Source organism: Oncorhynchus nerka, linkage group LG9b, assembly GCF_034236695.1.
Source record: "Oncorhynchus nerka isolate Pitt River linkage group LG9b, Oner_Uvic_2.0, whole genome shotgun sequence".
In the NCBI taxonomy this organism is placed as follows: Eukaryota; Metazoa; Chordata; class Actinopteri; order Salmoniformes; family Salmonidae; genus Oncorhynchus; species Oncorhynchus nerka.
Window position 1 is genome coordinate 34,818,394 of NC_088424.1, and position 16,127 is coordinate 34,834,520.

A 16,127-nucleotide genomic window follows, 5' to 3' on the forward strand; every position below is an offset into this window, starting at 1 on the left:
TCACTAAGCTAAGGACCCTGGGACTAAACCCCTCCCTCTGCATCTGGATCCTGGACTTCCTGACGGGCCGCCCCCCCGGTGGTAATGGTAGGTAACAACACATCCACCAAACTGATCCTCAACACGGGGGCTCCTAAGCGGTGTGTGCTCAGTCCCCTCCTTTACTCCCTGTTCACTCATGACTGCACAGCAAAGGCACGTCTCCAACACCCTCATTAAGTTTGCTGATGACACAACAGTGGTAGGCCTTATCACCAACAATGATGAGACAGTCTATAGGGAGAAGGTCAGAGACCTGACTGTGTGGCGCAAGGACAACAACCTGTCCCTCAATGTGACCAAGACAAAGGAGATGATTGTGGACTACAGGAAAAGGAGGAGTGAGCAAACCCCCATTCTCATCGATGGGGCTGTAGTGGAGCAGGTTGAGAGCTTCAACTTCCTTTGCATCTACATCACCAACAACCACATCAACACAGTCATGAAGAGAGCATGACAAAACCTATTTCCCTCAGATCCTCAAAAGGTTTTACAGCTGCACCATCGAGAACATCCTGGCTGGTTGCATCACTGCCTGTTATGGCAACTGCTCGGCCTCCGACCGCAAGGCACTAGTAGTGCGTAACGCCCAGTACATCACCGGGGCCAAGCTTCCTGCCATCCAGGACCTCTATACCAGGCCGTGTCAGAGGAAGGCCCTAAAAATGATCAGACATCAGCCATAGACTGTTCTCTCTGCTTCCGCATGGCAAGCGGTACCGGATCACCAAGTCTAGGTCCAAGAGGCTCCTAAATATCTTACATTTACATTTACATTTAAGTCATTTAGCAGACGCTCTTATCCAGAGCGACTTACAAATTGGTGCATTCACCTTATGACCTCTTCTACCCCCAAGCCATTTGACCCCCCCCCCCCCAAAGAACACTGCTGCTACTCTCTGTTATTATCTATGCACAGTGACTTTAATACTCTACCTACATTTACATATTACCTCAATTACCTCGACACCGGTGCCCACACACATTGACTCTCTACCGGTACCCCCAGTATATAGCCCCGCTATTGTTATTTACTGCTGCTCTGTAATCATTTGTTATTCTTATCTCTTACTTTTGGGGGGTATTTTCTTACAACTGCTTGTAAGTAAGCATTTCACTGTAAGGTCTACACCTCTTGTATTCGGCACATGTGACAAACACACTTTGATTTGATAAACCATTATGAAATAGTAAATTAGCTATTGGTAAACGGTTTATATTGTAACAGTACAGATATAGTTTCTTCATTTGAGCCAGTTTGCTACAGCTGGAAAATAATCCTGCAGCAAAAGGAGATGTTAATTATTATGTCGATAAAAATTATTAAATGTTTTGTTATGGCAAAACAAGTTAGACATTTTTAAAGGGATTTTAAAACACTTCTTGGGGCTAGGCGTCCCGCCAGCCGGACACCTGTCGACAACTCCCGGTGAAATTGGAGGGCGCGCAATTCAAATAAATAATCATAAACTTATGGATATTAAACTATTAGGTACTTAAAAGCTTAAACTCTTCTTCATCTAACTGCATTGTCCGATTTACAATAGGCATTACAGCGAAAGCATGCCATGTGATTGTTTGTGGACTGCGTCCCATATCAACATGTTTTTCCACCGGCACAGGCGTCATAAAATTACAAATAGCGATTCAAATTCACTTACTTTTTGAAAATCTTCCTCTGATTTGCAATCGAAAGGGTCCCAGCTACAACATGTATGGTCGTTTTGTTAGATAAAATCATTTTTTATATTCCAAAAAGTCAGTTTAGTTGGCGCCATTGATTTGTGTAATCCACTCGTTCAACATGCAGAGAAAGGAATCCAAAAAGCTACTGCTAAACTTTGTTAAAACAAGTCAAAATATTTTTCTAATCAATCCTCAGGTAACCTAAAACGTAATTAAACTATAATATTTCATACGGAAAGAAGTATGTTCAATAGGAAAGTCGCGCACGCACAGACTGATTTCCAACTCTGACTTACTGTACTAAAAATGCTAAATGTTTCCTTATTTGGGAAGAAACAAGCCTGAAACTTTGAACAAAGACTGTTGACATCTAGTGGAAGCCGTAGGTATTGCAATCTGGGAGCTGGATTTGGATATGACCCTATACGTTCCATCGGAAGAGCATGGGGTCTCAAAAAAAAACAATTCGGGTTGGTTTTTCTTCGTATTTTCTCCTACCATATCTATTGTGTTATAGTCTCATACATTATTTTAACATTTATACAAACATCAGTGTTTTCTATCCAATGGTATCAATTATATGCATATCCTAGCTTCTGGGCCTGTGTAACTGGCGGTTTACCTAGGGCACGTCAGTCAGTCGGAAATTCAGAAAAAAGGACCCTAGCCTGAAGAAGTTTTAAAACATTGAATACACTGCAAGTTTTCATTTCCTGCCATGCAGCAAAAATGATCTGAAACAAAAGTGCTCAAATTAAGATCCTACAATTGTAGCATACTGTATTTGAGTTAATTACATGTATTTTCACTGCTGCAAACTGGTGATATGAAGAGAAAAGGTAATTGGCAACTTCTGACATCTTGTTTTACGGTTGTGGTAAGTCACTGACACCCACACAGTGAGGGAAGTTTCAGTTTTTGTCATCTGCCGCAGTAGAAACTAACACCACTACTGTACACTATTAAATCTCCCTTAATCTTTTCAGTTTGTCAGGGTTGGGGTGTGAATTGTTTAACGTCCCACTCAAACCCAATTTTCCATTTGAGTGTGTGATACCTCCTAAAATTGTGTTCTCACCTTACCTTGTGCTGAGCCTAAAATGCTATAGTACATGGGGCTTTCATTCAACCCTCTTACCAACACCAATACTAAGACACAGTCATGCATTTTGTCATGCCATTTCTTACCAAAACAGCACTTCTCTCTGTTTTTCCTTCTGCACATGCATTAAACCAGTCTCTCAGTATAACTAGACATCTATTGCTACAGGAATGGAAATCTGTCCTGTCATCAGTGATGAGAGAGAGTGAGAGTGGGGGGGAGACAGTTAGGGGGGTCTGTGGGAGGAAATCAGATTTTGATGCTGTCTGAGTGTAGGAAAGTATTTGTGTATGGCATGTCTCTCTCTGTGTATGAGTCTGTGGTGTTGATGGGCTTAAAAAGAGCTGCAGTTCTGGTGAAAGTCACACATCTGCAAACTCTCAGAGTGAGCGATTCAGACAGAATGATGGGCCTCCGCTCTCTCTTGCTCCTCTTCAGCACAACTCTACTGATGTCCACTTCTTCTTCTCATGGTGCGTGTATTCTCTTATCATGCATTGTATTAGATCGTGTCAGATTTCACTTAAGATGCTGTTTGTTTTAGCATATGAAGTAAATTTATTTATTTCAAATTGATGATAATGGCGATGATTATGTTAAAATCCTTGAAAATAATGCGTTTTAACTACAATGTAAATGGAGGATTATGATGATGATGATGATGAAACTCTTCTCTCGCTTCTAGCCAGTGGAGCAGTAACTCCGTGCTGTATAGAGATGAAAGGCACTATGGTGCGTCGTGACCTGATCAAGCGCTACTACATACAAGACACAGCCATGTGTAACCTCAAGGCAGTGACGTAAGTACTTATAACCTCTCATAGGTGTTTATTTGAGCTGCTGTGAATGTTTCAATCAAGTCAAGCAGTGAACATTTTATAAATGCACTACGGGGGATAGAACACCATGATGCGTTCATATACATTACATACAGGTGCACCGAGTACAAGGAAAGTGTTAAAGTCCTGACTGTGTGTCTCTGTTGTGACCATTACCCCCCCCCCCCCCCCCCCAGGTTTGTCACAGTGAAAGGCATACGAATCTGCTCTGACCCTTCCAACCCCTGGGCAAAGAAAACCATGCAGTACCTGGACAATAAGAACAAGCCTCACACACTGAAAAAACATCACATCACATCAACTACTACTACTACGACCACCGCCGCACAACCAGCAAAATACAACCCTCACAAAACAACATTTTCAGCTCACAACCCCAAAATTGCATCTCAATGGCCAACGACTCTCACCACAAGACAATGAAGAACATAGAATGTTCCAGTTACCTCATAGTAAATGAGACTATTGACTTTGAATATTTGAACATTCTCAAAATGCTGTGCTTATAACACTTTTTTAAAATTAATTGTTTTACAATGTACAATATTTATGTCACTTTAATGAATATCTGGTCACAATTTATTTGTGTAGTCCATCTGTAGATGTTTAAGATGGACATACTATCAACAAACAATCTTTTGATAAGCAAGTGCTTTCTAAGGTGACGGTTAGGGTAATGGTTAGGTTTATAATAAAGGTCAGGGTAAGGGTTAAGGTTTGGGTTAGAATAAGTGTTAAGGTTAGTAAATAGCTATTTGAAATGTTGATGATAGAGCATCTACAGATGGACTATCTAAATAAAGTGTTACCGAGTATCTTAATATATTTATCAATTAATCAATTAAATTCACTTCTATTCACTTCCAAATTCACTTAAATTTGCTGACTATTTGCCAGTATGCCTAAATAATGTATAATGTTTCCTTGTAAGGGTTGATTTGTTGTCCATCTGGTGATGGTTCTTGTGCAAAACGTCTGTCAAACATCACCCAGATGGTTGCCAGACATTAGTAATGGATGTGCACTGTACAATATCATGTGATGTCCTTTAAAACTCTTAGTGAAATTAAAGCGAAGTAAATACAACCAGTTCTATTGATTCATTGAGTTTAAAAGTAAATTAAAGCAGAAGGTGACATTTTCTGCTGGCTACTGCATGTGACTGCTGTAGGTATATTAGTCACTTTGCTTGTCTCACTGATGACCCACAAGACCCATAAGTTCAATGGACATCACATCTGGCCATGCTACAAAGGACAGAAGGATAGATGCAAATGTTACGCAAATGCTTTTAACCCATAACTTGAACTTTAACCTTACCCTGAATCTGAACTTTATACAGAATTTGAAACAGGACAAGTTTCTCAAGTACTTGCTCATCAGTTCAGAAAAAAATCTACAATTGGTCAGTGGGTGGCAGAGGGAAAGCTATGGGGGACTTGACATAATTACAGTCGGCATGCTGTTTCCACCAAATCACCATGTACACTTACACGTGGTTGGAGTTCCAGTGGAGCAATCGGTTAGCATGTGGTGTACTTACTAACACGTATCTGTAAATAGGTTACTACATGTGGGAGGAGAGAAAGTTATAGGTCTATCTCTGTTAACCGTGGGGGTTTTGGGTGATTGGCCTTTGTGGAGTTAATATGACTGTTTGAGGTATAGTGGATGTTCTTACATGCCACAGCAGGTTTTCCCCTCCCCTCTGAACAGCCACTAACACCCCCATTACAAGTCACATCACTATGTGCAGTATGAATACTATTACAGTATGTGTATGGTTGTGTGTAAGTCACACAACATAGTGAAATGTACAGTGCATTCGGAAAGTATTCAGACCACTTGACTTTTTCCACATTTTGTTACATTACAGCCTTATTCTAAAATGTATTAAAATGTTTATTGCCCCCTTATCAATCTACACACAATACCCCATAATGACGAAGAAAAAACAGCTATTTAGAAATGTTAGCAAATATATCAAATTAAAATAAAAAATAACTAAATTTACAAAAGTATTCAGACCCTTTACTCAGTATTTTGTTGAAACACCTTTGGCAGCGATTACAGCCTCGAGTCTTCTTGGGTATGAGCTCTATCAGAGTGACCATTGTACTCTTGGTCACCTCCCTGACCAAGGCCCTTTTCCCCCGAATGGTCAGTTTGGCCAGGCGGCCAGCTCTAGGAAGAGTATTGGTGGTTACAAACTTCTTCCATTTCAGAATAATTGAGGCCACTGTGTTCTTAATATCCTTCAATGCTGCAGACATGTTTTGGTACCCTTCTCCAGATCTGTGCCTCGACACCATCCTGTCTCCGAGCTCTACGGACAATTCCTTCGAATTCATGGCTTGTTTTTTGCTCTGACAACTGTTGGACCTTATATCGACAGCTGTGTGCTTTTCCAAATTATTTCCAGTCAACTGAATTTACCACAGGTGGACTCCAATGAAGTTGTAGAAACATCACAATGGTGTCAGTGGAAACAGGATATAACTGAGCTCATAGCAAAGGCTCTGAATACTTATGTAAAGAAGTTATTTCTGTTTTTTATTTTTAAAACATTTGCAAAAAATTCAAAAAACGTGTATTGTGTGTAGATTGAGGAGGATATATATGTTTAATTTTAGAATAAGGCTGTAATGTAACAACATTTGGGAAAAGTCAAGGGTTCTGAATACTTTCCAAATTAACTGTGCAATAACATACTGTATGTGTTAACTATGAGTCTTTTTGGATATAAGCATCTGCTAATATTACCATTTTATTTATTGTATTGTATAATGCCACTTGTATGCAGAGTACCCTCCTTGGGTGTCTTGAAAGGCACTTAAAGTAAACTGTACCTTCATTTTGACTCCTATTATTAATGAAAGACATTTACATAAAGCCACTCAATCTGGAGGGAGATTAGAAAACAATCACTTGTTGATACTACATCCCTGGTAGCAATGATTTGGACCGACTTTATTGCTTTTTCTACGTGATTAGGTCACAAGAGTTTGTTTGAGACTTGTCTGTTCTCCGAAGGGATGAGAGTCTGTCTGATTCTGAGTCTTTGTTGCTACTGTACCTGTATCTATAGTTCTGCTTTGTCGTCATCATCTGTGACTGGGGTGCCAGGCCTGTCTCGTCTCAAGTACAGGGAAAAGGTGCCCGTCAAAGAATAACCTCAGATGAAATCTCTGTGAACAGTGCACTGTACCACATAATACAGTATGTTGATTCAACGTACAATTATAAGGCAACCAGCTGCAGTAGGATTGTGAGTTTGCGCAACAAATTAGCATTCAAGTACAGTGCACTGTACAACAAAATACAGTATGTTGATTCAATGTACACTTATAAAGCAACCAGCTGCAATAGGATTAAGAGTTTGCTCAACATTTGAGCATATAGCTGAACCAACATACATTCTCAAGTTCAATTGTATGTTCACTCAACTTCGAATTTTTGGTTTAGTGAACATACAATTCAACCTTAGAATTTATTCTACCTTATTTGCATATTTCTTTATGTTAGAATTCATCTGTACTGTTTTATACCTGTTGCATCCTGTACATGTGGCAAATAAACATTGAAACTAGAAACTAGACATTACATACATCATAAGGCCTTTCTTTGAGGGCCTACTTACAACCTAATTCATTGGTCTGAAACTCCTGGTTTACAGGCCACATCAAGCCTGCAAGTCACATTATAATGGCTTACAAAGTGATGTGCAATTCTTATTGGAATACAGGGACTCCGGGAGCTTTTTATCAGTGTGTTAAACTTTAAATTCGTGTCACACGTGTTTGTGTGAGTGAGGGTGTGTGTGCGTGCGTGTGGTTCAGTAGGAAGCGATGTAGAAGTTCTCTGTGGTCTGTCAGTCAGAACGGGATAGGACTACTAATGTTCCTTTCCCCACCACAGTGTCAGAATCAGATGCTCCCACTAAATGTATCAACTACTGTGGTGAAGACAGGTGGTGAGGGCACTCGGAGTGTGGTGTCCGGAAAACAACCTCTCACTCAATGTCAACCAAACAAAGGAGATGATCGTGGACTTCAGGAAACAGCAGAGGGAGCTAGTGATCCATTTCTTAAAGTGTTCAGTGATTGCGTCTCAGTGAAGGCAGCAGCTTCTCTGAGTTAGTGATGTCTATTTAACAGTCTGATGGCCTTGAGATAGAAGCTGTTTTTCAATTCCTCAGTCCCAGCTTTGATGGACCTGTACTCTCCTTCTGGATGATAGCGGTGTGAACAGGCAGTGGCTCGGGTGGTTGTTGTCCTTGATTATCTTTTTGGCCTTCCTGTGTTAACGGGTGTTACATTTACATTTAAGTCATTTAGCAGACGCTCTTATCCAGAGCGACTTACAAATTGGAGACAGAGGCAGCAATAAAAAGAAAGGTCAAGACCGAGGGATCATCAACACAGACAGAGGCAGCAATAAAAAGAAAGGTCAAGACCGAGGGATCATCAACAGAGACAGAGGCAGCAATAAAAAGAAAGGTAATGACCGAGGGATCATCAACAGAGACAGAGGCAGCAATAAAAAGAAAGGTCATGACCGAGGGATCATCAACAGAGACAGAGGCAGCAATAAAAAGAAAGGTCATGACCGAGGGATCATCAACAGAGACAGAGGCAGCAATAAAAAGAAAGGTCATGACCGAGGGATCATCAACAGAGACAGAGGCAGCAATAAAAAGAAAGGTCATGACCGAGGGATCATCAACAGAGACAGAGGCAGCAATAAAAAGAAAGGTCATGACCGAGGGATCATCAACAGAGACAGAGGCAGCAATAAAAAGAAAGGTCATGACCGAGGGATCATCAACAGAGACAGAGGCAGCAATAAAAAGAAAACAAACTATAAGCACCTCAGTGGTTATTAAGAAAGCAGAGAACAAGTTTGAAAGAAAGCAAACATTTCCTGTGTCACATCAGCTAGGCTCTATCTACATTTAAGACAGAGATCTGTGGCTGAAACCACAGCTACACACATTCTCTCACGGGCCCTGTGTTATTATCATTGCTTAATGTATTAGCCATCTTCCATCATTTGCCCAGTTACACTTTTAGAAAGAATTGTTCCAAATGAGTTATTCGGCTGTCCCCTTAGGAGAACCCTTTTTGGTTCCAGGTAAAACCGTTTTTGCTTCCAGGTAGAACTTTTTTCGGTTCCAGGTAGAACCCTTTCCACAGAGGGTTCTACATGGAACCCAAAATGGTTCTACCTGGAAGCAAAAACCAAGAAGAGTTTGTCAAAGGGTTATCCTTTGGAGACAGCCAAAGACCCCTTTATGTTCTATACAGCACCTTTTCTTCTAAGACTGTAGGCCTAGTTAATTATTCATGAAAAATGCTTCTGACAGAAAAAGTTTTCTTGTGTCAGGCTGTCTTGATCTTGCATATCGTGTTTGGCACAAAAAGTATGTATTTCTATGTATTTGTTTTGTTTTCCTGAGAACAAACGAGTCGATACAATGCCTTAAGAAATTATTCATACCCTTGACTTATTCAAATGTTTGTTGCGTTACAGCCTGAATTCAAAATGGATAATATTTTTAAAAATTCTCACCCATCTACACACAATACCCGATAATGACGAAGTGAAAACTTGTTTTTAGATTTTTTTGCTAATGTATTAAAAAGAAAATACAGAAGTAACATTTACATAAGTGTTCACACCCCTGAGTCAATACATGCTAGAATCAAAAATAGAAGAAAGCCAGGACTAAAAACAAAGAAAATATAACTATTGTAAAATAGATTGTGTCTGTAAAATGTATATATTATGTAAAAACTGAAGTTAGAAGCCTAAGTGTTATTGTTTATTAGTTTACTCCTATTGGGGGAGGGGTGAAAGGGTTTACGGGGAATGATAAAGGCATAAAAGAAGTGTCTGTGTACATACAGTGCCTTGCGAAAGTATTCGGCCCCCTTGAACTTTGCGACCTTTTGCCACATTTCAGGCTTCAAACATAAAGATATTAAACTGTATTTTTTTGTGAAGAATCAACAACAAGTGGGACACAATCATGAAGTGGAACGACATTTATTGGATATTTCAAACTTTTTTAACAGTTCAAAAACTGAAAAATTGGGCGTGCAAAATTATTCAGCCCCTTTACTTTCAGTGCAGCAAACTCTCTCCAGAAGTTCAGTGAGGATCTCTGAATGATCCAATGTTGACCTAAATGACTAATGATGATAAATACAATCCACCTGTGTGTAATCAAGTCTCCGTATAAATGCACCTGCACTGTGATAGTCTCAGAGGTCCGTTAAAAGTGCAGAGAGCATCATGAAGAACAAGGAACACACCAGGCAGGTCCGAGATACTGTTGTGAAGAAGTTTAAAGCCGGATTTGGATACACAAAGATTTCCCAAGCTTTAAACATCCCAAGGAGCACTGTGCAAGCGATAATATTGAAATGGAAGGAGTATCAGACCACTGCAAATCTACCAAGACCTGGCCGTCCCTCTAAACTTTCAGCTCATACAAGGAGAAGACTGATCAGAGATGCAGCCAAGAGGCCCATGATCACTCTGGATGAACTGCAGAGATCTACAGCTGAGGTGGGAGACTCTGTCCATAGGACAACAATCAGTCGTATATTGCACAAATCTGGCCTTTATGGAAGAGTGGCAAGAAGAAAGCCATTTCTTAAAGATATCCATAAAAAGTGTTGTTTAAAGTTTGCCACAAGCCACCTGGGAGACACACCAAACATGTCGAAGAAGGTGCTCTGGTCAGATGAAACCAAAATTGAACTTTTTGGCAACAATGCAAAACGTTATGTTTGGCGTAAAAGCAACACAGCCCATCACCCTGAACACCTCATCCCCACTGTCAAACATGGTGGTGGCAGCATCATGGTTTGGGCCTGATTTTCTTCAGCAAGGACAGGGAAGACGGTTAAAATTGATGGGAAGATGGATGGAGCCAAATACAGGACCATTCTGGAAGAAAACCTGATGGAGTCTGCAAAAGACCTGAGACTGGGACGGAGATGTGTCTTCCAACAAGACAATGATCCAAAACATAAAGCAACATCTACAATGGAATGGTTCAAAAATAAACATATCCAGGTGTTAGAATGGCCAAGTCAAAGTCCAGACCTGAATCCAGTCGAGAATCTGTGGAAAGAACTGAAAACTGCTGTTCACAAATGCTCTCCATCCAACCTCACTGAGCTCGAGCTGTTTTGCAAGGAGGAATGAGAAAAAAATTCAGTCTCTCGATGTGCAAAACTGATAGAGACATACCCCAAGCGACTTACAGCTGTAATCGCAGCAAAAGGTGGCGCTACAAAGTATTAACTTAACGGGGCTGAATAATTTTGCACGCCCAATTTTTCAGTTTTTGATTTGTTAAAAAAGTTTGAAATATACAATAAATGTCGTTCCACTTCATGATTGTGTCCCACTTGTTGTTGATTCTTCACAAAAAAATACAGTTTTATATCTTTATGTTTGAAGCCTGAAATGTGGCAAAAGGTCGCAAAGTTCAAGGGGGCGAATACTTTCGCAAGGCACTGTATATGTGTATATGTATGATTGTTTATGTATATATATGTGTGTATAATGGTATGTGTATGTATGTCTGTATGTATGTCTGTATGGACACTACCCTTCAAAAGTTTGCCATTACTTAGAAATGTCCTTGTTATTGAAAGAAAAGCACATTTTTTAGTCCATTAAAATAACATAACATTGATCAGGAATACAGTGTAGACATTGTTATTGTTGTAAATGACTATTGTAGCTGGAAACGGCAGATTTTTTTATGGATATCTACATAGGCGTACAGAGGCCCATTATCAGCAACCCTCACTCCTGTGTTCCAATGGGGCGGCAGGGTAGCCTTGCTAGTGGTTAGAGCGTTGGACTTGTAACCGGAAGGTTGCAAGTTCAAACCCCCGAGCTGACAAGGTACAAATCTGTCGTTCTGCCCCTGAACAGGCAGTTAACCCACTGTTCCTAGGCCGTCATTGAAAATAAGAATTTGTTCTTAACTGACTTGCCTAGTTAAATAAAGGTAAAATAAAATAAAAAATGGCACGTTGTGTTACCTAATCCAAGCATCCGGGATGCTGGCTTTCTAGGCAGAGTTGCAAAGAAAAAGCCATATCTCAGACTGGCCAACAAAAATAAAAGATTAAGATGGGCAAAAGAACACAGACACTGGACAAAGGAATTGCCTAGAAGGCCAGCATCCCAGAGTCGCCTCTTCACTGTTGACGTTGAGACTGGTGTTTTGCGAGTACTATTTAATGAAGCTGCCAGTTGAGGTCTTGTGAGGCATTTGTTTCTCAAGCAGGACACTCTAATGTACTTGTCCTCTTGCTCAGTTGTGCACCGGGGCCTCCCACTCCTCTTTCTATTCTGGTTAGGGCCAGTTTGCGCTCTTCTGTGAACAAGGTAGTACACAGCGTTGTACCAGATCATCAGTTTCTTGGCAATTTCTCGCATGGAATAGCCTTAATTTCTCAGAACAAGAATAGACTGACGAGTTTCAGAAGGAAGGTCTTTATTTTTGAGCCTGTAATCGAACCTGCAAATGCTGATGCTCCAGATACTCAACTAGTCTAAAGAAGGCCTGTTTTATTGCTTCTTTAATCAGAACAAAAGTTTTCAGCTGTGCTAACATAATTGCAAAAGGGTTTTCTAATGATCAATTAGCCTTTTAAAATGATAAACTTGGATTAGCTAACACAATGTGCCTTTGGAACACAGGAGTGATGGTTGCTGATAATGGGCTAATGTAGATATTCCTACTAATGTAGATATAACCTAAGTAGATATTCCATTAAAAATGAGCCATTTCCAGCTACAATAGTCATTTACATGAACAATGTCTACACTATTTTTACTTAAAAACATTTATAATCGTTTATAAGTTATATTTATAAAGAATGTATGAGTATATATCATTAATTTAGTCCAAAATGTATGTAGAAACTAAGGATTCTTGCTTAAACTAGCCTCCAGTACATTTTTCACTAAACAGTAATATTGTTCAACTTAATTAGCATTGGTCCCATTTATCAGTGACAAAAACAACTTTGTGTTCACATTGAAAATAAACATTTGTCATGGATAAAATTGCACTTACAACATGCCATCATAGGTAGACGTCCTTGTCACCATACTGCTTTGATCTCATTGTGATCGTCTCCTAGATGCTGAAGTCCACCTTTTAGACCTAACATCAAGGTTCTCAGTTAGCCTACCAGTTCTCTTGCGCCCTCTTCCATTTCTCTTTCCTCCCCTCTTCCCTCCTTTCCCCTTTCCCTTTTTGCCTCCCCTCTTCCCTCCTTTCCCCTTTCCCTTTTTGCCTCCCTTCTTTTGTCCTTTTCCGTGTTTGCGTGGCACTGCCGGTCCCTTGGTCACTGTCTCTCTCTCCTTTCCCTCCTCCTCCTCTCTCTTGATCATTCTGGCTTCATCCACCTTTCCCACGGACTTCCTCACCCAATCCCTTCCTGGGTCAGCGCAGATCCTCTTCCTGCCTATGGTGTGTAACCTGGAATAGATGAAGATGTCAATCTTTTCCACTTCGGGGAGGTCATTTTTATTTACTTTGTCATTGGTAGTGGAGTATATTGTAGGATACCCACAATAGCATCGTTGGACACATCCTAATCTTTACGGTGTAGTATGACAGTGTAGGAAATATTATTGTAGTGTACTGACACTATAGCGTCGATGGGACACAGCACTGTAGTTTGTACGGTGTAGTCCACTACGTTATTAGGGTGGACTCTTGTCTGTGACAGCTGAAGACAACAGCTATTGATGGGTCCAACATCTATACAGGGGACAGAAAGATAATAATTTATTATGGTTACACATTACTAGTTTACACACAGGTACATAATACATACGTACACACAGACACACACACTTTCACTCATAGAACTATAGGTAAGTACTCACTTGCATAGACCCCGGCCATCCATGAGGCTACACAGAGCCAAGTGCAGAACACCAGACTCAACCTCATCTTCAGCTGGTGAAAGTGATCAGATTTGAAAGTTTTCAAGTTTAGAAGTCTTGACTGATAGGCTATCTCCTAGCCCTGACTTTATAGGTAGAGGAAGTCCCACCCACACCTTTAGGCTCTTTCCTCTTCCTCCTCTTCTTCCTCCACACCCCTCTCACGCCCACCCTTTGGCTTGTCACCCACTCTGTGGCTAGTAGAGTCACTCTGTCATGACTTAGAGTGGAAAATATGAGAGTTCACTATGAACGGAAGATCATCACAAAAAGACCCCTCACCACAAGCGCATCAACACACACACTCACACTCACACTCACACACACACACACACACACACACACACACACACACACACACACACACACACACACACACACACACACACACACACACACACACACACACACACACACACACACACACACACACACACACACACACACACCACACCTCTCATGCTAAGACACAAGTCTCTCTTTAAAGAGATGGAAGAGACATGAGTCAACTGATAGTTAGGCTGTCAAACTGTTGAATGATTCTTTTCAAATTTCGAATTTCCTCAAATGTAAGATTCTTTATACAAAAAGCATTACAATAATATTGATGTCTTGATTTTGTCCGAAGTAATGATAAGCAAAATCATGTAAATATATAAAGCAACTTTCTTTAACTTCAATGTCAACTTGTTTGACATCAAATTGTTTTACAGTTTTTTTCGATTGCTAAACGACAGTGGACACAACTGGAGTCACATGTGCAAAACTTTAACTACAGTCTGCACAGCAGCAGTTCATGTGGACCAAACTCTAGTTTGTTTTTCATTGCTTGAACACAGTTTTCAAAACTCTACACACTTATCCCATGACTTTAACCACAACCTGCACAACACTGTGGATTTACAGCACTTTGTTCAAATGCTAACACACTGCTGTCAAAACTGTGAACCACACATTCAAAACGGAATAGATTTCAGCCTTGTGCCTTTCAAACACTGCTGATTGCAATTTCAGCTGAAAGGCTAAGCAGGTGTCTTGTTTTAGACTTGTTAGTGAACACACACACACATATTACAGTATATATAGGTAGAGCTCAGAAAGACTCATTTTGGAAATGGAACAAGGAAGATGGGTTCGTGGAGGGAGAAGGGTGGCAGGGAGAGGGCGGATGCGTGGAGGAAGACAAAGAAGACAAAGAGCTGTTATTTCAGATGAAATAAGGGCTACACTTATAGACCATGTTGTGAACCATGGTCTCTCATTGAGAGAGGCAGGGTTGAGGGTGCAACCCAATCTGCAAAGATCCACAGTGGCATCTGTAATGCGAATTTTCCATCATGCAAACAGGTGAGAGTTACATCCTTACAGTAAATGAAAACATTACAGGAATCTATTTTGTATTGCAATTATAGAATATTTACACAGATATATATTACAGTAAGTTTGACTGTAAAATATATTTTTACAACAGGACCCAAAGGCTGCCCCCAGCAGGGGGAAGAGGAAAAATATTTTCAGATGCGCAGGAAAATGCTATTTTTGACATGGTTGTTGTCAACAATGCAATACAACTGCGGGAGATTCAAGATAGAGTGCTGGCTGATAATGATATATTTGAAAATGTTAATTCTGTCAGCACAACAACTATTGCTCGAGTCCTAAAGAAACACCAAGTTACAATGAAACAGTTATACACTGTACCGTTCGAGAGAAACAGTGAACGGGTAAAAGAGCAAAGATACCAATATGTCCAGGTAAGACGTCTGAGGTTACGTACACAGCTATACAAAATATTTACAGTAAAAAAAAACACTAGCATTTCTACAGTAAAACTGTGCACTTACTGTTTTTCAGAGAGTAATGGAGGTGGAAGCACTGGAAAGACCACATTCATTTGTATTTATGGATGAAGCTGGATTTAACCTTGCCAAAACACGGCGCAGAGGAAGGAATGTTATAGGTCAAAGGGCCACTGTGGAGGTTCCAGGCCAAAGGGGGGGAAATATCACCATGTGTGCTGCAATGGCCAATGATGGTTTGCTTCTCAACACACCACTCATTGGCCCATACAACACAGAAAGGCTTATAGCTTTCCTAGAACAGCTCTATGCTCAGCTAGTGCCAGCAGAACAGGGGGAGCCAGTAAGAAACCCCCAAGTTTTTGTCATAGTTTGCGATAACGATGCTTTTCACCACTCTGCAGCTGTCACAGATTGGTTTGCAGCACATCACAGATTTATGGTTTTGTACCTGCCTGCATATTCACCCTTCCTCAACCCAATAGAGGAGTTTTTCTCTGCCTGGAGGTGGAAAGTGTTTGGTCACCACCCACATGACCAAATGTCTCTTTTGGAAGCCATGCGTGCCCGATGTGAGGACACGAGTCCAGAGGACTGCCAGGGATGGATAAGGCACTCCAGAAGGTTCTTCCCCAGGTGCATGGCAAGAGAAAACATTAGATGTGATGT

General features: G+C 40.6%; 1 protein-coding gene and 1 pseudogene across 1 annotated transcript; one reads left to right on the forward strand and one right to left on the reverse strand.

Moving 5' to 3' along the window:
- The first annotated feature begins 3,099 nt into the window (after positions 1–3,099).
- LOC115114719 (C-C motif chemokine 2-like) lies at positions 3,100–4,177 on the forward strand. The gene is made up of 3 exons (XM_065013595.1): positions 3,100–3,300; positions 3,513–3,627; positions 3,843–4,177. Exons 1-3 carry the CDS (start codon positions 3,123–3,125, stop codon positions 4,087–4,089), a joined length of 540 nt encoding a protein of 179 aa, XP_064869667.1. The 5' UTR covers positions 3,100–3,122; the 3' UTR covers positions 4,090–4,177.
- Positions 4,178–12,176: 7,999 nt separating this feature from the next.
- LOC115114720 (uncharacterized) lies at positions 12,177–13,833 on the reverse strand (annotated as a pseudogene).
- Positions 13,834–16,127: the final 2,294 nt, after the last annotated feature.

What these genes read in the sequence shown, in the direction of transcription:
- LOC115114719 (XM_065013595.1), top strand. Translation starts at nt 3,123, where the DNA reads ATGTCTCTCTCTGTGTATGAGTCTGTGGTGTTGATGGGCTTAAAAAGA. An exon ending in GTCCACTTCTTCTTCTCATG is followed by an intron (nt 3,301 to 3,512) that starts GTGCGTGTATTC and finishes TCTCGCTTCTAG; the next exon opens with CCAGTGGAGCAGTAACTCCG. An exon ending in TGTAACCTCAAGGCAGTGAC is followed by an intron (nt 3,628 to 3,842) that starts GTAAGTACTTAT and finishes CCCCCCCCCCAG; the next exon opens with GTTTGTCACAGTGAAAGGCA.